The sequence below is a fragment of the Crinia signifera genome, chromosome 2 (genome assembly GCF_055691185.1).
Source record: "Crinia signifera chromosome 2, ASM5569118v1, whole genome shotgun sequence".
Classification (NCBI taxonomy): domain Eukaryota; kingdom Metazoa; phylum Chordata; class Amphibia; order Anura; family Myobatrachidae; genus Crinia; species Crinia signifera.
Genome location: NC_139218.1, coordinates 19180415 through 19205764, shown reverse-complemented (window position 1 = coordinate 19205764; position 25350 = coordinate 19180415). Strand labels below are relative to the sequence as shown.

The 25350-nt window shown below is 48.4% G+C and overlaps 1 protein-coding gene across 1 annotated transcript in view; it reads right to left on the bottom strand.

The window, feature by feature from the left end:
- DSCAM (DS cell adhesion molecule) overlaps positions 1 to 25350 on the bottom strand; it is a 309245-nt gene that overhangs the window by 54118 nt on the left and 229777 nt on the right. The window contains 5 exon segments of the mRNA XM_083171669.1: positions 2392 to 2682; positions 8461 to 8649; positions 11124 to 11222; positions 15124 to 15287; positions 21675 to 21792. Coding sequence (XP_083027795.1) covers positions 2392 to 2682; positions 8461 to 8649; positions 11124 to 11222; positions 15124 to 15287; positions 21675 to 21792 — 861 coding nt within the window.

The window sequence follows — 25350 nt, the reverse complement described above, 5'->3', positions numbered from 1 at the left end:
TTGGTTCTACCTGGTAAAGGCTCCTGTTTTTACTATTTTTATCCTGTTTTGGATTTTTTAATACATGTGGAAATACATTTCTGGAAGAAAACCTGCTATTGTTTTGGCATCCTGATTCGGGGGAGCCCTCGCTACAAAGAACCTGTTATGTGAACATAGGGACCATTATTCAGGTCAATAACATCATTTCTTGGTTTCCAGATGGCCATTGAATAGGAGGTTACAGAAAAAAAAAGAAAACGCTACGTGCATATAGGGACCAGCACTCAGGTCAGTGTGGTCCAGTGGATATCCACGTGAACACCTAGAGGAAACTGTGTATAGGTCCAGGAGGAAGTTAATTACAAATGGACTTTCATTCAGTAAAATAGATCAGCGCCTGGATACTATCTTTTTGTTGGGCTTCCACTAATCAGCTAAGAAACCAGGCTGGAAATGGTCATCACTGATGTCACACTCGCCCGAGAACCACCCGGCCACGCCTGCATATTCACAAACCCACCCATGATTCTGTCCCTAAATGCCAGCTTCCTGTCAAATCCAACTGCGGTTGCTCTGCTAAATCTATGCCGATGGCTATTATCTGCTAATTGCAGCCACGCATGCACATCGCCAAAACGGACGCTCGACAAACGCTCGATGTGCAACTTCTCTGATAGGCGATCCATACTGAATTAAGCCCTTTATTCTGAATAATTGCTATCGCAACTGATGTCCACTGAAACGCCAATAAACACTAAACTTCTCCCTGCCCATACAGGTGTATAGACATAAAGAAACATTTAGCAGTGTTCCGATGCTGACTGCTGCAACACTCTGCGCTCCAGTTTGTTTTCTGATCTCACAGCCCGCGGTAGCCTACATCTATCTTCCTAGAGTATCAGCGGCATTGATCTCCATTAGTTCAGCCCCAGCCTCTAACAGAGTAATCACCATCATAAATCTTATTGTTCAGCGTGACTTTGGGAAAATTTCAAGCCAGTCGGAGGAAAAGCCAAATAGAATTTAAGCGAAGCACATTTTACAGTTTCTTAGCAATTCTGAGAAGTTTCCGCACTCTGGTGCCACCTGGGGTTACGCACAATTATGACCCCCCACCTGCGGCTTTTAAATTGTATTTATAATATACAATTCTGTGTTTGTGATGGATTGGGCGGAAAATCTGCGGGAACACAGCTTGCGCATATATAGTTTTTGGTTTAACGCCAGCTGAAATCAATATGCAGATGAGGGGCTCGTCATCAGAATGAACCGCATTAGTTCAGCCCTATTAATGGGGCAGGTGTATTAAGTGATAAAGTGGAAGGTGATACGGCAGTAGCCAATCAGCTCTTAACTGTCAAGTTACAGGCTGGGTTTGAAAAATGACAGGAGCTGATTGGCCGGTGCGTTATCACCAGTAACTTTATCACTTCACCAGGATGAATAAATTTGTCCCTTAGTTTGAGATGAAACGCGTCGGTTGGACTTGGGGGCAGAGGAGAGAGATAGATTAAAAAGATTTAAAATGGTTTTCCTGCAGGACACAGACTGTTAAATCATAGGGGTAACACCAAAAAGTGTTGATCATCAGCCATACCATGGACCAATCAGGACCGGAGATTGTGGAGACCAGTAATAGATACTTTGATGCAATAACTACTGAAGGCTTGTGGCTTGAGGAATGATGGATCCCTCCAGATCAGCGCAAAGAGCCGTTATCCAATCTCTTACTGCAGGATGAATGCGGTGTACGGAGAGCGGTGTCTTGCATAGTGCACCATATTCCCGTGGTGTCAGTGTTATGAGGAGGGATGCGAAAGCACTAAGAGCTTGCCACGGCCCGGGAAGGCGCACGTGGTCACAAACCCTGCCACGATTTTGGCTGTGGAGGATCTCATTAGTCAGATCACCACATGTGAAATTGCTGTTGCACTGCAATGAAATCCGTTCTTTGCTCCACGTACCGAAACAGAAGGGTCTCTGCACCAACTCTGCCACAACCAATCTAGTTGTGGATTATATGAAGCACAGTTCCCTCGCTTATCGGCAGTGCAACAGCAATTTCACGTGACGTTTCTGACGAGTGAGTTCCTCCGCAGCCGAAACCATGGCAGGGTTGGTGACAACGTGCGCCTGCCTGGGCCGGAGTATGGTGCATTGTGTAAGACACTGCTCTCCGCACACCACCTTCGTCCTGAGATAAATGTCTGAAGCACGCTCGCCTTCCCCGCGCATAGATTGGATAACGCACATGAATTCCTAGGGAGACTGGATATGCCAAGACATGGCCACACGTTAACATGAATATCCCCCTATGGGCATGACTTGAAAGAAGTTTCCTGCCAGCATACACAATCCCCGGTGCCACAGGCCATGCACACACAGTCCCCAGTGTCACGGGCTACTTACTGCCATCGTAGTTTAGGGTTGCGAAGTTGGCCTGTTTCTCTGCACACCCGGCGCTGTTGCACACTCTCATCTGCAGCTCGTACCACACCGCCTCCTGCAGGTCATACAGGATGTACGACTTGGACAGAGACGTCCTCTGCGCCAGGGTCCACACTGTGGTGCCAAACGGCCGATATTCCAGGTTAAACGACGTGATGGGGCACCCGCCGTCATTCCAACCAGTGAGACTGAGCCTCACTCGCGTGCTGTTAATACTGGCAAACAAATCTTGCTCTTTAGAAAACTGGGGCTCTAGTAGAAGAGATAAGAGGGTACAGGAAAGGTTACTATGGAGAACACAACTGATTGTCATTGGCTGAAAAAGTAGCAGCGTAATGTAGGGTACACACCAGGACGACCCGCTCACGATGCACATCTTGAGCGGGTCGTCAGTGTCTCGTCCGACCCGCTCACGGTGACGCGGGGGGGCACGACCCGCTCACGATGTGCACCGTGAGCGGGTCCGATCCGAGGGCGACCCGCACCCGGCTGTATGGTCGTCATTGAGATCCTACCTGCAGCAGGTAGGATCTCAATAACGACCGACCGACCCGCGGGACCGCGCATCGGATCGGTATCGGTCCACAGCAGGTCAGAAAAGGGCCCAATCAGCACACAATCTACATCCAATTGATCGGAATTGGATCTAGATTGTGGGGATCGGGCCCTAGTCGTCCTGGTGTGTACCCAGCATTATGCTGGGTACACACCAAAACGATTTGGATTGGATGCAAATTGTATGCAAATCGGATCGTACGATTTGCATACGATTTGCATACGATTTACATAAGATTTGCATACGATCTGATCCCCTCTGTATTCAGATGAATGGATCTTTTACAGATCCTACCTGCAGCAGGTAGGATCGGATTCGGATCCAATTCAGATCCAACCAAACGATTTTGACCAAATCTGCATCCAATCTGCATCCAATCAGTCTGAATTGGATCCAGATTGATGGGATTGTGCCAAAATCGTTTTGGTGTGTACCCAGCATTACAGTATGTCATTTATAGAGCATCAAAACACAGAAATAAGCATCAGGTTATCTGCGGATTCATTCGTATTTTATATTCTCAGTTACAACAAATGTGTTTATATGTGAAAACTCTGTAGGCAAAGCAAAAAAACAAGGAAAATGGGCCCTTATCCTGGTTCACTCGCAAAGGCAAATTCCTTCTCAAACGGACAAAACCATGTGCACTGCAGGTGAGGCAGATGTAACATGTGCAGAGAGAGTTAGATTGGGTGAGTTATTTTGTTTCTGTGCAGGGTAAATACTGACTGCTTTATTTTTAAACTGCAATATAGATCTCACTTTGAAGTAAAACCCCACCCAAATCTAATTCTATCTGCACAAGTGACATCTTGGGTTTTGTACATTTGAGAAGGATTTTGCTTTTGCGAGTGAACCAGAATAAGGGCCCATGGCCCTTATTCAGATCTGATTGCAGTACAATTTTGTTCTCAACACGGGCAAAACCATGCTGCACTGCAGATGGGGCAGATGTAACACGTGCAGAGAGAGTTAGATTTGGGTGGGTTTTGTTGAAACTGAAATCTAAATTGCAGTGTAAAAATAAAGCAGCCAGTATTTACCCTGCACAGAAACAAAATAACTCTCTCTGCACGTTACATCTGCCCCACCTGCAGTGCACATGGTTTTGCCCATTTTGAGAACAAATGTGTACTGCGATCAGATCTGAATAAGGGCCCATGTTTGTTAAGGTGCAAAGATACTCTTTTTTTGATTGTCTCCTTCTGTGCTCCCAATTCTGAATCAGCCCAAAGTCTCTTTAATAAAAGTGATTAGATATTCTTGCTGGCTTAATAATCCTGGTTAATGGCCTATGTGGAGTTAGCAGCCAGGTGCCTAATATTTATAGCATCATAAAGAAACACTCTCACGCTCCATTACTTAATACAGTAGCTTCCTGGTACCGTGATGCAGTCGGTAAAACGCTGCTGTCAGTCTATACTGTAAATCTCGCTTGCTGCAAATACGGTTTGTAAGTTTCATTCATTATAATTACACGATGCTCCCTCGGAATGGTTTCTTTCACTAAGTAATGGATACATGTTCCCTAACAAAAACTGGTTAAAGGGGGTCCTGAACGTGACCAGAATAACTGCATAGCACTTCTACATATAAAGGGCACCATTGACTAAGGCAAGAGATACACGGAAAGAACATGAGCACAATCTACCCCAAATGTGCCTATTTTTAGCACACTGTTATATACATTTCCAATTGAAAGTGAATTGAGATAACAACGAGCTTTAATTAACCAAATCAAATAAATGATAGAACTGGTCCATAAAGTTATTGATTTTAAAAGCTCACACTACTGGGGTCTATTAAGCAATGACCACGATAATAGCTTGAACATTTGAATCCAGTATTAAACACAATTATTAGCAATTTTTATTTATTTTTTTCCTAAGTTAAATGATCTGCCGATGTGGTCCCTTTTCCGCATCACCCAATGGTCTCGGCAGCTGATAAGCTAAGTAACCGCGGTGCCTCTGTGTTCGCCTAGCCCAGTGGTAGCCAACTCCAGTCCTCGAGAGCTACCAACAGTTCACATTTTCCAGACAACCTAGCTGCTGCACAGGTGCACTCATTACTCACGGACACATTTTAAAAGAGCACACAGGTGGAGCTAATTACGTCACTTGTGATTCTGTGAGGAAATCTGGAAAACATGAACTGTTGATAGCTCTCAAGGACTTGGAGTTGGCTACCCCAGGCCTAGCCTTACCGCTGCAATCTATTTAGTCATTAATGGGGCGTGCATGGCTGGTCCTCTGCCACTGATCTCTGCTCCTGATAAAAGGGGGATGCAGTTAAAATCCCGGCGGTCGGGATCCCGGCGTTCAGAATCCCGACGCCGGAATCCCGACCGCCGAAATGCCGATACATTCTCCCTCCTGGGGTGTCCACGACACCCCTGGAGGGAGAATAAATTAGCGTGCCGAGCGCAGCGAGGCACCGGGCCCGCTGCGTGGCGAGCGCAGCGAGCCCGCAAGGGGGGGCGATCCACGTCCCCCCCTTGTCGGCATTTCGGCTGTCAGGATTCCGGCGTCGGGATTCTGAACACCGGGATCCCAACCGCCGGGATTCAATACTGAATCCGATAAAAGGCCCTGCACAGCAGATCAATAATCATTTCCAGTTTTTGTTCCAGGGTCTAGTACCTGTATCCAGTTTCTAGTTCCCTGTTGGAAGCCTTGTCTGCTGATCCCTTTTCCAAAAACAGGTCCTTGCCTAGCGGTCTTCCTAAGGAGTCTCTCAGCTAAGTGCCAGCACCTTGTCTTTGCAACATCCAGCTCCTGAATCCTCTAAATATATAGGATCCTACAGTGATTTTCCAGTTAACTATTTCAATTTAATACAGTCTCCAGCCAATTGAGTAAGCTCCATCTGCTTGAGGTATAAGTCCTGGTGGCATCCTAAGTACCGGTGTGAACATCAAACAATAAGGGAATAACCGAATACCCTCTCACTGGATGTAGGGTTCTTACTAGATTGGGCTGTAGTTCCCTAACACTATGTAAGCAAAATCCTTTCTGGTAAGTTCCAGCTGAAAGTACTTCCCTTTGTCCATAAAGACTATCCTTTCTATCTAGTATGATGCGTGCTAGAACTTCAGTTCAGGCATACACTTACATAGATGTCTGGCCCTGCCACAAAGCCCTCTCTCTGTTCTCCTGCAGAAATGATGAACCTGGTTGGGCTGCTAGATCACCGCGCGACTATGATATGCCGCTCATAATTGCCACTGGGCACGCTGGCGAATGAGGGGAAGACAGTGGAGGAGGCACAGGGACTGATGTAAAATATGTATCAACCTACAGTTTTCAGGATTTTCCTCATAACACGTGTCGCCTATATGGTGACCTGTTGAATGTTTATATAAACACGTTCTATACATTAGAACACACAGGAGAAGATAATTGGCCTCTATGTGCATAATCTCATCTTAATCCTGCCTGATTCGCGCTACACTCCCCAGGAAGGGTAAACTGGATTTAATGATATTGGGAGGTGAGAAAATACTCTGACTGGCTGAGAAAAATGTATGCAGGCTTATACTGAAGGTACATCAATATTTATCAGCATGGAATTTGGATTTATATAGGGAATAAGATGCAGCTGTGAACTATGCCAGCGCACACACACAGGAAGATGTCCACCCCCCCCCACCCCCCTAGGTATACACAATGCCAATATAACAGTAAGGTACAATAAGACACAGCCAGCACCCGCAGCGCATACATTTCATTAAGAGGAATGCCTGACACTTTACCCCTGAGTGCGGCCTGGCTGTGTATACCCTATTTATCACAAAGTCCTTGAATTGAAGGCACGTAATGTGGAGCTGCCGAGAGGTGTGAGACTAATACAGACTTATTACTGCGAGTCAGGGAGACTTGTTATGGCCGCTGCTACAGACTGTTTGTGTTCTTGTTACTTCTTAGAACAACAAGGGTAGATGACCTCTGCCAGAGGTCACAGACACGGTCGCCACTATTTGACAATGGATTGTTCTTTGTAAAGGAACCGGCCTCAGGTTTGGCACAGGCCTCACAAAGTGTGTACCTAACAGGGCCGCCAGTAGGGGGGTGCTGCGTGTACAGCTGTCCCAGGCCCCGGCCTCTGGTAGGGCCTGGGCAGCTCATTTTGCCTACCGCAACACCCCGACTGCCTCAGCTGCGCTTAGTGCGCTGAACAAAGCAGGTCCCAGAGCGCAGGCTTATTCAACCAGGACGCCAGTGGCCAATTAAAATGCTGCACCGGCTTTTGAGCTACTCTGATTGGCTGCTGGTATGCGAGCTCTGAGTGGCTGCTGGTACGCGAGCTCTGATTGGCTCACCAGCCGGTGCTGCATTTTAATTGGCCGCCGGCATCCTGATTTGAGGAAGCCTGTGCTCCGAGACTTCCGGCCTGCCGCTCAGCAGAAGAGGAGATGGGGGAGCAGGAGCCGGGTTACGGTAAGTCAAGTGAGGAGGGGGGCCCTGGGCCCGGACTGAAAACGAGTCCCGGGCCCCAAAATTCCTGATGGCAGCCCTGGTACCTAAGGCAGGTCTAGTCAACCTGTGGCTCCCCAGCTGTTGTGAAACTACAAGTCCCAGCATGCCTTGCCACAGTTGCCCACAGCATCCAATCAGCTTCTAATATCATTTTGCACATTGGACTTGATAAATGCAACCTCCAAGCTGATTGGTTGCTATGGGCATATTCTCCACGGGTCCTCAATGCCACTCTTTACGCTGTTTGACACAGTAACCCTTATGTAAGAACCCCCTTTTCCCCATTTTGCACACGTGCAGATGTATTAAGCCTGGTGAAGTGATAAAGTTGCTGGTGAAAACGTAGCAGCCAATCAGCTCCTGTCATTTTTGAAAGCCAGCCTGTAACTTGGCAGTTAAGAGCTGATTGGCTGGTGCTTTATCATCTTCCGCTTTATCACTTCTCCAAGTGTAATAAATCTGCCCCAGTGTGGGAAAGCAGTCAGTACAAAGCCATACAATGGGCGGGATGTTCTAACATCCGCAGCGCAGCTCCGCCCCCCTTCGCCTACATAATTATCGCATATGCTCTAACATATGCGATAATTATGGCAAAGGACAGCTCTTGCGTTAAGTCAGCGGCTCCCCCCCTCACCTGGCGCTGCTGCGCCGTGCTCGCCTCCTCCCTGCACCCGGAAGAAGATCAGTGCAGGGAGGAGGAGGTCACAGGTCCGGGCAGCACAGCTCTGTGCTGCCCAAACACAGGTAAGGGGGGTCGGTGCAGGGCGGCGGGGGTCAGTGCGGGGCTGCGGTGGGTCGGTGCGGGGTGGCGGTGGATTTTTCTGGTGATTCCCCCCCATCGCGGTAACCCATATATGGTTTTTGACACCTGCTAAAGAAACAAATGAGTGGATTCACAAACACAAGATTTGGCGCCATTTAGATATAAAATAAAAAAGTAACTTGATAACTTATAATTACTTCCTGCTTTGGATGGGCAGGACAAGACTCCAGTACCTTTCCCAAGGGTTTTTGCCTCTATGATCTCACTGATGCGCCCCGGTCCCACTCCGTTCTGGGCCGTTAGGGTGAATTTATACCATGTGCCACATTTCAGGTTTTCCAGGCGATAGGAGCGTTCGCTGGGGCTGATGGGGAAGCTGCCCCACTGCTCACTGTTGTCCTCCGAGTACTGAAGGATGTAACCTGCCAGATGGGGGAAAAATGACACAAAATGCGGATTATTAGTTGTGGATGTGTACGGCAGACCTCTGCTACAGTGCCTGGGCCCCTATCCTAATACTTCCATGGACACCTCTCCGCTGCAGGTGTTCATTTTATGCCCTAGATACAGTATGTTATGCCCCATAGTAGCACCCTAGTTATGTTATGCCCCATAGTAGCACCCTAGTTATGTTATGCCCCGTAGCAGAGTCCTGGTTAATTATATGAACCATAGTTGTGCCCTCGTTCACATTACTTCACATTGTAGGGCTGCCAGTACATATTATACCACAAAATATCCCCAGTTCACATTATGTCATACAGTGTCCTCACTTTATATTTTGCCACAGAACAGTGCCCCAGTTTATAATTATGTAACACTACAATGCCCTCCGTTTCATTTTTTTCCACACTACGGGTCCTGTATACCAAAAACTAAAAGTAAATAACACATTTTAACTATGGCAGGGAAGGTGGCCCCTCTCAGCTCAGGTCCGGCCCCCATAGCAGTATTGATACGAACATTGCTGCCTGCACACTGGATTTCTTCTTTGCATCTCTTCGCTGTGATATTTATTTCCTTCTCACTCCGCACAATATTAATGATAAATTTGATGCCTATATAATACATAATGTATCAACAGCTCTCCCACACTAGCAGCATATACTGACATATGATGACACAGGGGTCAGGCAAGCTGTATTCTCTACTGCAGAGGTTCTTAAACTCGGGCCTCAGGACCCCACACAGTTCACGTGTACCAGGTAACCCGGCAGGTGCACAGGTGCACTCATTACACATTCACATATTTCAAAAGACCCACAGGTGGAGCTAATTATTTCACTTGTGATTCTGTGAGGAGACCTGCAAAACATGCACCGTGTGGGGTCCTGAGGACCGAGTTTAAGAACCTGTGCTCTACTGGATTGAATTGTATGGTATAACAGCGACAGTACAATGATATCCTTTGTCCCTGTAGATTTTATATGTAGGAGGACACATCTGTAGACAGCAAGTTGATTTTATTTATAAAAAATAAAAATAAAAAGTCTGTTGTCTATATTTCACTATATAACCAAAACCAAATGGCCAAACAGATGAATACTGTATGTCATTATAACTGCTGCAAACACAACATAGATTTTAGACAAAAGAATGACAGAGGATTTGCCCCAAGTGATCATGGTACATGGAGACGAGGGTGGGTATCCCATGGCCTGAAATCAGAGGCCCAGCTGCTGTCTCTCTGACGAGCGGATGACAGAATTAGGGTAAATACCCCCTCCTGACATACTCATCTATGACACAATGATCAAAACGCCATCCTTGTTTGCAAGATTCACAACCAAATATGTTCTTATCGCAGTGATTCGTGAGCCAGAATGTGAGATACCACAGACACCTAAACACAGCGCATCAAGAGTGAAACCAGCGAACGCTATTCAGCGGGTGACATATCAGCCGATTCCCTTTGATGTTATCTGCTGGCGGTTGGGGGGGGGGGGGGTGTTGTATCCTTTCTCTACTCAGGAGAAGAAAACAAAATCTTGACAGGGCATCGCTATTCTCTAAAAATAAATTGTCTCATCCCAGGCAACAGTGAACAAAGCAATCATCGTGACTTATTCATTCAATCTCGTCTCTAGAAATGGCCCAGAGCACCCCAAATTCTGCCGGTGGGTGGCTGAAACCGTCGACGGGGAAAAATAATAACATAATTAACGCACCTATGTTCCACACCCTTTGATGTTAGGTACTAAGGAACGGTCAGTGTCAGACTGCTAACGAGCTGCGGCATCACCACCCCTTGCTCTCTAGTCTCCTGCAACATGAGTACGGGCAGGTGACTAACCATGGGCCTAATTCTGGTTCACTCTCAGAGGCAAATTCCTTCTCAAATGGACAAAACCATGTGCACTGCAGGTGGAGCAGATGTAACAGGTGCAGAGAGTTAGATTTGGGTGAGTTATTTGGTTTCTGTGCAGGGAAAATACTGACTGCTTTATTTCTACACTGCAATATAGATCTCACTTTGAAGTAAAACCCCACCCAAATCTAATTCTCTCTGCACATGTTACATCTGCCCCACCTGCAGTGCAGATGGTTTTGTCCAATTGAGAGGGAATTTGCCTCTGAGAGTGAACCAGAATAAGGCCCCATGTCCACATGATAATGCATAAAAGTTGTGTGTCCGAGAAAGCAGCACACGAGGGTGTACGCCAGGGCCAAAACTTTTCTAAATTCTCTCTGCATTTCTGCCGTTAGTACATCCCATCCAACACCAACTCCCCCCCCAACACTGCCAGACAATGCAATCACTACTGGAAGTCTGCACTGTGCTGCAGCCCCACCTCTACTGATGACGACTGTTGGGATTCAAAGCAACGTGTTCCTACACAAAGCGATATGCCTTATCCTGATAGGACAGTGCTGTGTCCCTACAGCCATAGGTTACCTCGGATAGAACTCCCTCCATTGTCTCCGGGGATCCAGGACAGGGTAATGGACGAGGAGGTGCTTTTGGACACAGTGAGCCGCGGCTGATCAGGAGGCACTAGATAAAATAGACGACACAGGTTAGATTACCACAATGCAATCGGCCGCGTCACATCACAGACAACGTCCATAGATTTTAAAGTTTGTCTTGAAAAAATAAACCTGGTAAGGTCTAACACAGAACCTAGCCCCCAGCATTCAGCGCAAGCCTTCGGAGCCTGTCATTGGTTCTAGCTCTCATCAGTGATAGGACGCTGCGCGTACAGTGCTGGCCGGCGAATCAGATCGCAGACATGCTCCTATGGATAATATACCTGGGTAGTGCCAGTTTATCTTATCCTAGGGGGCCAGTGTTCCAAGGGTCCCCAGAGCTCCGTGCTTAGATCATCGCAGTGGTTCTCAAACTCGAACCTAAGGAGCCCAAGCAGTCACCCAGCAGGTGCACAGGTGTCACATTTTAAAGATTCCCAGGTGACCAGAAAAACATGTCCTGTCTGCAGTTCTGAGGACTGAGCTTAAGAACCACTGCAGTATCCTTTGCAAGTCAGTGTAACATGAAGAATAACAACTAGCAGGAACGCTGCGGTGCACGTTCCAGGTCCTGTCTCCTGCTCTCGTGGAAGAAGGCCCGTCTCACTGATCTCCATAAAGAGACAGACACACTCTGGAATCGGAGAAAGACCGAAAGGCTACATGAGCAAGAACTTTATACAGACAATGCACCTGCTCCATGGAACAGTCTCCCGAGAAGTGGAGGATGCCAGACACAATATATTCATCATCGCTGGAGACCAGTGGATCATTAGACTTACCGGTAAGATCTTACACACTGTGGGGGTTATTCTGGTTCACTCGCAAAGGCACAATCACTCTCTAATGGACAAAACCATGTGCACTGCAGGTGGGGCTGATGTAACATGTGCAGAGAGAGTTAGATATGGGTATTTTATTGTTTCTGTGCCAGGTAAATACTGGCTGCTTTATTTTTACACTGCAATATAGATATCAGTTTGAAGTACACCCCCCGTTAGAGAGTGATTGTGCCTTTCACAGTGAACCAGAATAACCCCCATTATACGGATTATGACTCAGCCGCACACAGATGTACAAATGCCGCACATCAGTCTGCTCGGTGCAATGCAGCTTTGTCATTTGCTGTTTGCTTATTTAAGCAAAAAAGTACAAACTGAGCAAGAAAGACGATTGGCAGAGTCAATTTGCCCATGACCTGGCACTTTCCCATGATTCCTTTCTCACTCACTGTAGCAGGACTGATTTAACGTGTGAATTAGCGTATATCATACAATTATTTTCTGCAGCTTCCCCCCAGTTACAGGAAGACCATATACTGTAGATGTACTTTATTACATTCTAATACCGGTCTGTACTTTTTGTTGGTGCGTTTGTCCCTCATTTTGACTCATCTGTGTGCGACTGAGTCTCTGAGTCTGTATAGCGCTATGGTGCAGCAGCAGCGGTTTCCATCCATGCCGTGTTCAGTGCTATGTATACAGATACAGGTGTAGCCTGTACTCATCGTGGCTCATGCGAGTGGATTTGTAAATGTACACATCCCCTCCCATGCAAATGCGGCGGGGGGGGGGGGGGGTTTCGGCAGGTGGCGTTTAGAGCACTTGTGGCACTCACAGAGTTAAAGGGAACTTCTACCTTATTGCTAAGAACCTTCAGGTTTATTTTTTCTTCCGCAGACGATAAACCGCGTTTCCCAGCAAACAGGATCACTACGTGGCTTGCCAGCCAAGGTATAATGGGATATAACTCATACACGCCAAAGGTACAGCGCCATTAGTGAGCCGTTTACAGCGCACAACTGCACAATGTTTGCTGAGCTCACAAGCAATTAATTTTGAATGAAGATGCATCTTCCGATATGTCCTGAGTCTCATACCGTAAGGAGAGCTCCATACATTGGTTATAATAGGCTATACTGAAGTTTATTGCTTACAACAAAATATGCATCCGCCACGCGGAGCTGACTTACGTAACTGTAAGTAAGGCTTGACGCGCCATTAGCAATATCAGAAGTAACCCCTCACTTCCAGTCACTCAGGGGTCTATATATGAATCCCCGAAAAGTCCTCTCTCCAGCAGAAATGTCTGGACACGCGACCATCTTCCCAAGAATTAGGGATTCTCCCTGTGTCGATGCTTGCAGCCTGCGATGGCGATGTCCGGCTGTACCTGGTGGCGGTTGCAGTGCCGACAATGAAGTGCAAGGGGGGGGGGGGGGGGGAGGAATCTCTGAGCGCAAATATACATACATGCTATCATGTAAGTAATATATGTGCTGGATATCACCAGCGCTGAGTGTATTAGACACCTTGTGGCACCCGGGAATCAGCATAAAACAGCACAGTTGAAAAGGGAAACCATACCAACTGCCAGTGAGTCAGTTTTAAATGGCAGTTGGTGTGGCTCCCCTATTTGAATTATGAACTGTGCTACATAAACCATTACACACCATTAAGCCCCTCCCCCCCATGTATGTATCGAAGTGCTTAGCGATTGCCTCCCTGGACTTCACAGTTGGTGCTGCAGCTACCTCGGGTGGTGACCATTACGGGAGGCCTCCTGCGATACTGTGGGGAAGCTACAGTATATAGCACATATATATATATATACACTGTACTGGCAGATCCTGTACTCCCTGTACTGATAATATACATAAGAGGCCTGGGAAGAATACACACACAATAAGACAGAATGGCTGTCTGGTATTTGCCATGCTCTGATTACCACATAAATATTCTATTTACGGCACAGAGAGAACTCATCTCCTCTCCTCTTTACTGCTGCACTTTACTTGCAAGTGCCACAAAGCCTTACTTAAATATATGCAGAGCCTGCGGAGTATATGGAATAAACATTAATATTACTACAACTTAAAATAAAGTGATATGTAGCTGCTAGTCTAGAATAAAATCTAAATAGTAACCGGTGACTTTACAGGGGCATGTGAAGCCTTTCGTGCCGTGAATCAGGATTTTTCCGGAAAAAGAAGAAGCAGCGACATTATTAATGCACTCCCAGGGAAGCACAGCGGTGCATCACTAATTACCTGGGCCCGAGTTTGTGGGGCTGTCTACCTTAAATGCTGTAGATCCATCATCCGGATACTATCACTGGCTACTGCAAGGTAATGAGATGGTTTCAATAACAAAATTGGCATCTCACTGAAAGTGGCAGCGGCATTCCTATCGGCGGCCATTTTGAATTTGGCCAGGAAGGAGAATCAGCCTTAAACACACAGAGGTCCAGGATCACACAACTCTATGGTTCTCAAGTACACGAAGAGGGATTTAGAAGGAATGTGTGTAAAAAGCAATATACAGTGGCAGCCATGTTTCTCATTACCAATGCAATCTGTTTCCACTTTGGTTGCGGAAAGCATAATAAATAAGATATAGAATGTAGCTAGGAGTAAAGGATTGCTAGGACCTTTAGGGGTAAATTTACTAAGAAGGGATATCCATTGAAAGTAGATTCCACTTCATCTTTATTTAGCACAGGCGGGGCCAAACTGTGGCCTTCCAGCTGTTGTGAAACTACACATCCCAGCATGCCTTGCAATCGTTTTAGCATACCTAATAGCAAAACTGTGGCAAGGCATGATGGGACTTGTAGTTTCACAACAGCTAGAGGGCCAAAGTTTGGCCATGTTTGATTTAGCACCTTCTGGAAGAGAATAGAATCGGATCGGTTGCTATGGGCAACCAATAGAACTCTCCCCTTTGTAAATTTACCCCTTAGTGTTATGGCAAATGGAAAGCGACGGCTCTATAGGGGATATTTTGAGATTATCATTCCGCAAGTAACAGACGAATGGCTGCAGTATTACCGTCAGACGTTATAAAGGCCCGCCGTGCAGTTATATAAACGACAGCCAGCACAATGGGGCATAAAATGGGATAAATACAGAAACCTCATCGGCTCCTTACCTTGAACCTGCAGATTGAGCACAATCTGCTCCATCCCCAAGCTGTTTGTGGCAATGCAGGTGTAATACCCAGAATCCTCTGCTTTCACCATGCGGATGATAAAACTGCCGTTGCTGTAGACGTTTCTCCGCCCATCATTTATTACTAGACTGGGTGTCCCGTTACTACCTCACAGGAAACAAAAACCATACATTAAAGGAATTACAATCAAAATCATTTGCTAATGAGGAATCTCAATTGTTGGCATGCTGGTCATGTTAGTGCACCAATCACTGACAATACCCAGCCGAGGCAGCCATTTTGTGAGCTGAACTGACTGAGAACATGGCTACCAGGAGCTGCTGACCACAATAATGCAGCTTTATCAGGTCACCAGGAACAGCAGCATCCTCTGATTGAGGCGCCAGGCTTCGGTCAAATGAATAGTGGTTCAGCACACAGATAGGCTGCCTCAGATGTGTGTACATTGCTATTCCAGACTTTTTACCTTTGATTTTTGTATGCTATTTCAATAACACTTTCAGCAACTGTAGTATGTACTATGTTTTGTGCAGCAATAGGGCCAGATGTATCAAGCTTCAGAAAGGGATAAAGTGGAGAGTGATAACCAACCAGCCAATCAGCTCCTACCTGACATATTTCAAACCCTGTAACATGTCAGGTAGGAGCTGATTGGCTGGCTGTTTATCACTCTCCATTTTACCACTTTTTGAAGCTTGATACATCTGGCCCTTAAGCATGTCACAATACACATCTTATTTCCGCCATTTTTACTATTATATACTTTGTAACTGGGCGCTGCAGATCCCTTGTGGCGCCATATAAATAAAGGAAAATAATAATAATAATATTTGGCAGATAATCACTACGGCAGTCCTATAATGTGGATTTTTCTAAATGTTGTTCACATTCCAAAATCAATACGGTTAATTCTTTTTGTAGTATCCAACACTATTGCCGCTTGGATACAGACGCATAGAGGGAAATTCATTGGTTATGCCGTACCTAATCTCCCACATCTCAATGACGGGAGAGCACAGGGGCGATATTCAATCGATTTTTGTTTTTATCGCGCTGATCAGTGTCGGGTTAAGCCGCATAAAGCAGCTGAGAACAGTCCAATTTGATCACGGGTAACTTAAAGCATCGTTCAGCTCGCCACCAGCTCCTAGCACTGAAATATCTGGTCATGCCCAACAAACAGAAACAATGTTGGACAAAGGGACGTTTCTCTGGCTTAGTGGTTCTCTTTATTTATCAAACTGCGCAGTAGGCAGTGGTCAGCCAATGGGCTCTGGGGCAGATTGCTCTCCAGTGTTACTTTCAGGATGACGATAGCAGAGAATAAAAAAATAACTTGATTTAAAAAATTTTTTTTAATTAAATGACATTAAGAGAATATCATTTTGAACTGCCTGACAGCCAATGCACACCCGTTAATGCCCCCCCCCCCCCCCCTTCCTCTCCGTCATCTGTGCATGTACAGATGAGGAAGCTAACGAGGCCATTCTGCAGCATGGACCCAGCAATGTCCCCCGGGTGCTTCTCCCCTGGCATCTCACCCATACTAGCCTACTTTTGAAAATCAGTTTCAGGGAGATTATAGATGGTAATAGAATTTTACACAGCGCCCCATTCAGGGGGTGTGTCATGCTCTAACCCAAAGGGCGTGTCTAGTTCCATATATGGAGAGATTGTGAAAAGAGATTGTGAACGTGGCACCTAGAAGTGTTAGTGTGTACTGCTACATCGGAGAGGAATCTTTTAGAATGACTTATATCCAAATGTAGATGAGCCCCAAAGCAGTTAGTAAGAGCTACTATACTTGGTAAAGTGCTGGGAAATGGTGCTGATGATTCATTGTAAATGTATCTATCTCTCATTCCTTTTTCCCCAAAAATGGAACAGTGTAATGTGGGCTAGGTGACATGAGGGAGATTGCTAGACTAATGAGGGAGAGGGGGAGATTGCTGCTACGTATGTCAGGAAGTCTCCTGCAGAATGCAGGAGGGGAGGTAACTATGGTGTAACAGTGTAATGTGGGCTCGGTGACATGAGGAAGATTGCTAGACTAATGAGGGAGAGAGGGAGATTGCTGCTATGTCAGGGAGTCTCCTGCAGAATGCAGGAGGGGAGGTAACTATGGTGTAACAGTGTAATGTGGGCTAGGTGACATGAGGGAGATTGCTAGACTAATGAGGGAGAGAGGGAGATTGCTGCTATGTCAGGGAGTCTCCTGCAGAATGCAGGAGGGGAGGTAACTATGGTGTAACAGTGTAATGTGGGCTAGGTGACATGAGGGAGATTGCAGGAGGGGAGGTAACTATGATGTAACAGTGTAATGTGGGCTAGGTGACATGAGGGAGATTGCTAGACTAATGAGGGAGAGAGGGAGATTGCTGCTATGTCAGGAAGTCTCCTGCAGAATGCAGGAGGGGAGGTAACTATGGTGTAACAGTGTAATGTGGGCTAGGTGACATGAGGGAGATTGCAGGAGGGGAGGTAACAGTGTAATGTGGGCTAGGTGACATGAGGGAGATTGCTAGACTAATGAGGGAGAGAGGGAGATTGCTGCTATGTCAGGGAGTCTCCTGCAGAATGCAGGAGGGGAGGTAACTATGGTGTAACAGTGTAATGTGGGCTAGGTGACATGAGGGAGATTGCTGCTATGTCAAGGAGTCTCCTGCAAAATGCAGGAAGGGAGGTAACTATGATCTCACCCCCTTGGGTCCATGGGGCTGTTAATATTGGCAGTATGGTAGGATATGAAATACTGCCTGTCGGCACTTGTCGGTTCCAAAAATAAAAGGCGTTAAAAATCTCATGTCGACATTTTAACTGTCCACATTCCCATTGTCGACATAATGCTTGTGTCAACTTTCATACCCTGTCTACCTTAGACATGTCAACTTATTTCAGGTGTCCACATAAGCTTCAGTGGTCGACGCAATGCATGTTGATCTGAATAAGGTGGACTTAGTGATCCCCTATGTAACATTATAAGGTGGACTTAGTGATCCCCTATGTAACATTATAAGGTGGACTTAGTGATCCCCTATGTAACATTACCTCTCAGGCATGTAAATGTTAATAAGAAGCATAAGTTAACACTCTAACCTCTCACAAGTGTGGGGCCTTCGGGGCGGTCGGCCTGTGTTGACTTCGGGGGGACCCGTGCCCCAGGCTTATACCTTAGTGCAGGCATGACCAAACTATGGCCCTCCAGCTGTTGTGAAACTACAAGTCCCATCATGCCTTGCCACAGTTTTGCTATTAGGGAATGCAAAAACTATGGCAAGGCATGCTGGGATGTGTAGCTTCACAACAGCTGGAGGGCCGCAGTTCGGACATACCTGCCTTAGTGTTAGGGACCCAACTGATGATGAGGCCACCTGGACAAGGTGGGTGCGCCCATAAATAATATCGTTGCCAAACATCTATGTCAAGCACCTTATTTTAGCTTTATGTTCCCTATTGTTTTAGCAGTGCGGGTGCCCGGGCCGCGCTCCTCCAATGTTCCTTGTTTCGGAGCAGTATTACATTGCACCTTGCAGTTACTGAGACACAGTGATACGTCCGGCCGGGCAGAACCACAGCTGCGGCTTCACCTACTTTGGGCAAGAGCAGTGGTGCAAGTATGGCGGTACGGGGTGGTACGGCGTACCGGTAAAAGATATACTGCCGGTACCCCGTACCGCCATAACAAATGCCCCCAAAAATGCTCAATGCGCATGCGCGCATATGGAAGTGGCGGGGGGCATGGCCTGCGCCGCCCCGCCACAGCTGATAGCGTTCGGAGGGGAGCGCATCGCGCGTATCTCCCTTTCCCTCCGTGTCACAGGCACCTGCTCTCCAATCAGAGCTCGCGGGCTGGCAGCCAATCAGGAGCCAGCCCGCGAGAGAGACTGCAGGGCTGGAGAGTGGAGACACGGAAGATGCGCTCCCCTCCAGTCCCCAGGGAAGAAGCAGACAGCGGCCCCAGGGAAGATGCAGGCAGCGGCGGCGGGGAACTAGAGGAGGGGGAGAACACCTGACGGTGAGTTGCTGATGAATACTGTGGGGTCATTCATGTGTGGCACTGTAGGGGCAGATCTGGCACTGGGGGCATATGTGTGGCCCTGTGGGGGCAGATCTGGCACTGGGGGCATGTGTGACACTGTGGGGGCAGATCTGGCACTGGGGGCATATGTGTGGCACTGTGGGGGCATATCTGGCACTCGGGGCATATCTGGCACTGCTGGGGCATAAGTGGCACTTTGCGGGCATATGTATGGCACTGTGGGGGTGTATGTGTGGCACTGGGGGCATACTTAGCACTGTGTGGGCATATCTAGCACTGTGGGGGCATATGTGTGGCACTGTGGGGAATATGATATTTGGCACTAGGGGCATATGTGTGACACTGTGGGGGCATTTATGTGCGGCACTGTGGGCATACCTAGCACTGTGAGGGCATATGTGTGGCACTGTGGGGGCATACTTAACACTGTGGGGGCATATCTGGGACTAGCGGCATATGTGTGGCACTGTGGGGGCATGTGTGGCACTGGGGGCATACTAAGAACTGTGGGGGAATATCTGGCACTAGGGGCATATCTGGCACTGCTGGCGCATATCTGGCACTTTGGGGGCATATGTATGGCACTGTGGGGGCGTATGTGTGGCACTGGGGGGGCATATGTGGGGCACTGTGGGGGCATATGTGTGGCACTGTGGGGGCATATCTGGCACTGGGGGCATATCTGGCACTGGGGGCATACTTGGCACTGTGGGGGCATATATGTGCACAAGCCCAAACAGAAATGTCATTGTGTTTTAAAGTTTTGTCATGTAGCCACTCCCCCTCGTGTCATATGACCACGCCCATGACCACGCCCATTTTTGCCAGTACCACTAAGAAGTTTTTTCTACTTGCACCACTGGGCAAGAGTTAAGGAAGCGCTGCCAATTAAGATGCTGCATTGAGTTATTGGGGATTTCATTACTTTGAGCTGTATCCTAGAAAGTGATAAAGATTCATGACTGTGCACATTCCGCCTCCGCCTCCAGGAACACACAGTAAATGATACAGCTAATTTAGCAGTTGGACTGGATATCTGCCATATGCCCCCCATCCATCATATTTGTGAAGTCATTCTTCAGCAGCGGCGTACAGCTCAAACAGATGAGCGGGCTCCATCTGTCCCCGCCACCCGCAGCTGGCTTACACAAGACAGACATACCGTACAAATAATGTACCGCGACAGAGTCACTGCACAAGCGTACGGTGCTTTTATAGCTGAATTTATACGTGGGTACATTGTACAGATTGTGCAAATCACACCTTTGTGATTGCGCCGCAATCCAATCATGGCGCTCTCCGCTTCTAGCACAGGTCTGGTCTGTACATCAGTGCTGAAATACAGACCAGACCTGTGCTAGAAACAAAACAGCAGAGAGTGACACGACAGGCAGGGAAGAGGAACTGCACAGGTTATGAAAGATGCAGGGTGCTAGAATGAACACTACACCATGCTGAACAATGGCTGCCGAGGTACATACTGTATGACAACACTTCCTGCATATCAAGTGGATGATGCACTTATACAGACCTAATACAGGTATCTACGTATCCGAAAATGGGGCAGATGTATTAAGCCTTAACAAGAGATAAAGGCAAGGGTGATAAAGAGAGATAAACGTCCAGCCAATCACCTGCTAACTGCCATGTTACAGGCTGTGTTTGAAAAAGTCACTTAGGAGGTGATTGGCTGGGCGTTTCTCTCTCTTTATTACCCTTGCATTTACCTCTTGTTAAGGCTTAATACATCGGCCCCAATGCTTGGAACCAGAAGTGTTTTGGATATCTGACCTTTCAGTAGTTTTGAACGCTCAAAAAAGCTTGAATTTGGGAATATACTGTATCTGATATAGAACTTTCTGATATGGAGGAATAACTTAGCACATACTGTATACTGAAGCCCATATACAGCACAAGGACCAATTGTTCATATTTGCTCCACACGATGGGATACTTCCTTGTGGACGTGTGGAACCTATGGACATTGTAATCACTCTGTTAGAGGGGCCACATGTGATACTAACGGCGTGGTGTGTCCCCTGCAGAGACTCTATGGGCATGGCGATGTTGGCCAGATGTCTATGGCAATGAAGGCAAGGCCAGCGTTAAGATATGAACACTAGAAGACAAAGGGAAGACTCATAAAAGTCCTGTAGGCAGATATTTCCATGGCACGAGACACAATGTAACCCAGCTACGCTGGCAGAGTAGGAGCCGTCTGGATGACAACTCCGTGGAGCAATCTGAGGACACGTCTAGCGAGGAGTAACAATTAGCACATGGCATACACAAGGTCTCTGTGAGGAGATTCCTAAAATGAACAGTTCATTGTGAGTTTGTACTGTAGGGTAGGATTATGTTATATGTTATACATATATAGTGGTTGCCATGGGCAATGTCACCACTGGCCCATTCTTCTCACAGCTTTATGAATAGCTGTATTAAACACTGAACCTGGGCATGGCATCTGGCACAATTGGTTGCTGGTTACCTTTCCTTCATCCATTTGACTGTAGGAGGAGGATCCCCAACAGCTTTGCAGGGCAGAACGATGTCCCTCATCCAGGGCGTGGTCACGGTGCCGCTGAAGGTCAGAATTCTTGCTGTAGCTTTTGGGGGGAAAAAACAAAGTTAGTGGGTTTTTATTTCAAAACAATCTTACAAAGCAAAGTAACTGCAGCTTGTAGTCATCCTCACAGCATGGTTAGGAGGCAGCACCTATATCCAACCAGGAGGGGGCAGCACCTATATCCAACCAGGAGGGGGCAGCACCTATATCCAACCAGGAGGGGGCAGCACCTATATGCAACCAGGAGGGGGCAGCATCTATATGCAACCAGGAGGGGGCAGCACCTATATCCAACCAGGAGGGGGCAGCACCTATATCCAACCAGGAGGGGGCAACAACTATATCCAACCAGGAGGGGGCAGCAACTATATCCAACCAGGAGGGGGCAGCACCTATATCCAACCAGGAGGGGGCAGCACCTATATCCAACCAGGAGGGGGCAGCACCTATATGCAACCAGGAGGGGGCAGCATCTATATGCAACCAGGAGGGGCAGCATCTATATCCAACCAGGAGGGGGCAGCACCTATATCCAACCAGGAGGGGGCAGCACCTATATCCAACCAGGAGGGGGCAGCACCTATATCCAACCAGGAGGGGGCAGCACCTATATGCAACCAGGAGGGGGCAGCACCTATATCCAACCAGGAGGGGGCAGCACCTATATCCAACCAGGAGGGGGCAGCACCTATATCCAACCAGGAGGGGGCAGCAACTATATCCAACCAGGAGGGGGCAGCAACTATATCCAACCAGGAGGGGGCAGCACCTATATCCAACAACGGTGGGGGCAGCACCTATATCCAACGAGGAGGGGGGCAGCACCTATATCCAACCAGGAGGGGGCAGCACCTATATCCAACAACGGTGGGGGCAGCACCTATATCCAACCAGGAGGGGGCAGCACCTATATCCAACCAGGAGGGGGCAGCACCTATATCCAACCAGGAGGGGGCAGCACCTATATGCAACCAGGAGGGGGCAGCATCTATATGCAACCAGGAGGGGCAGCATCTATATCCAACCAGGAGGGGGCAGCACCTATATCCAACCAGGAGGGGGCAGCACCTATATCCAACCAGGAGGGGGCAGCACCTATATCCAACCAGGAGGGGGCAGCACCTATATGCAACCAGGAGGGGGCAGCACCTATATGCAACCAGGAGGGGGCAGCACCTATATCCAACCAGGAGGGGGCAGCACCTATATCCAACCAGGAGGGGGCAGCAACTATATCCAACCAGGAGGGGGCAGCAACTATATCCAACCAGGAGGGGGCAGCACCTATATCCAACAACGGTGGGGGCAGCACCTATATCCAACGAGGAGGGGGGCAGCACCTATATCCAACCAGGAGGGGGCAGCACCTATATCCAACAACGGTGGGGGCAGCACCTATATCCAACAACGGTGGGGGCAGCACCTATATCCAACCAGGAGGGGGCAGCACCTATACCCAACCAGGAGGGGGCAGCACCTATATCCAACCAGGAGGGGGCAGCACCTATATCCAACCAGGAGGGGGCAGCACCGTTATCCAACAACGGTGGGGGCAGCACCGTTATCCAACCAGGAGGGGGCAGCAACTATATCCAACAACGGTGGGGGCAGCACCTATATCCAACCAGGAGGGGGCAGCAACTATATCCAACCAGGAGGGGGCAGCACCGTTATCCAACAACGGTGGGGGCAGCACCTATATCCAACCAGGAGGGGGCAGCAACTATATCCAACAACGGTGGGGGCAGCACCTATATCCAACCAGGAGGGGGCAGCAACTATATCCAACCAGGAGGGGGCAGCACCTATATCCAACCAGGAGGGGGCAGCAACTATATCCAACCAGGAGGGGGCAGCACCTATATCCAACAACGGTGGGGGCAGCACCTATATCCAACAACGGTGGGGGCAGCACCTATATCCAACAACGGTGGGGGCAGCACCTATATCCAACCAGGAGGGGGCAGCAACTATATCCAACAACGGTGGGGTCAGCACCTATATCCAACCAGGAGGGGGCAGCACCTATATCCAACCAGGAGGGGGCAGCACCTATATCCAACCAGGAGGGGGCAGCACCTATATCCAACCAGGAGGGGGCAGCAACTATATCCAACCAGGAGGGGGCAGCAACTATATCCAACCAGGAGGGGGCAGCAACTATATCCAACCAGGAGGGGGCAGCAACTATATCCAACCAGGAGGGGGCAGCAACTATATCCAACCAGGAGGGGGCAGCAACTATATCCAACAACGGTGGGGGCAGCACCTATATCCAACCAGGAGGGGGCAGCACCTATATCCAACCAGGAGGGGGCAGCACCTATATCCAGCCAGGAGGGGGCAGCAACTATATCCAACCAGGAGGGGGCAGCACCTATATCCAACCAGGAGGGGGCAGCACCTATATCCAACCAGGAGGGGGCAGCACCTCTATCCAACCAGGAGGGGGCAGCAACTATATCCAATAACGGTGGGGGCAGCACCTATATTCAACCAGGAGGGGCAGCACCTATATCCAACCAGGAGGGGGCAGCACCTATATCCAACCAGGAAGGGGCAGCACCTATATCCAACCAGGATGGGGCAGCACCTATATCCAACCAAACGGGCAGCACCTTTATCTAACCAGGAGGGGGTGGCAGCTATATACAACCAGGAGGGGGCAGCACCATTATCCAACCAGGAGGGGTCACGACCTTTATCCAACCAGGAGGGGGGCAGTACCTATATCCAACCAGGAGGGGGCAGCACCTATATCCAACCAGGAGGGGGAAGGACCTATATCCAACAAGGAGGGGGGCAGCACCTAAATCCAACCAGGAGGGGACTGCACCTATATCCAACCAGGAGGGGACTGCACCTATATCCAACCAGGAGGGGACTGCACCTATATCCAACCAGGAGGGGACTGCACCTATATCCAACCAGGAGAGGACTGCACCTATATCCAACCAGGAGGGGGCACAACCTATATCCAACCAGGAGGGGGGCAGTACCTATATCCAACCAGGATGGGGCAGCACCTATAGCCAACCAGGAGGGTGAAGGACCTATATCCAACAAGGAAGGGGGCAGCACCTAAATCCAACCAGGAGGGGGCAGCACCTATATCCAACCAGGAGGGGGCACGACCTATATCCAACCAGGAGGGGGGCAGTACCTATATCCAACCAGGAGGGGGCAGCACCTATAGCCAACCAGGAGGGGGAAGGACCTATATCCAACAAGGAAGGGGGCAGCACCTAAATCCAACCAGGAGAGGGCAGGGCCTATATCCAACCAGGAGGGGGCAGGACCTATATCCAACCAGGAGGGGGGCAGTACCTATATCCAACCAGGAGGGGGCAGCACCTATATCCAACCAGGTGGGGGAAGAATCTATATCCAACGAGGAGGGGGCAGCGCCTATATCCATACAGGAGGGGGCAGCGCTTATAACCAACAAGGGTGGGGGCAGGACCTATATTTAACCAACACTCTACAGCAGGGGTGGCCAAACCGGTCCCTGATATCTACCAACAGTCCATGTTTTCCAGGCCACCTGTGGCTCTGTATAATGTGTTGCATAGGTATTAATGCAGCACATGTAGTAATG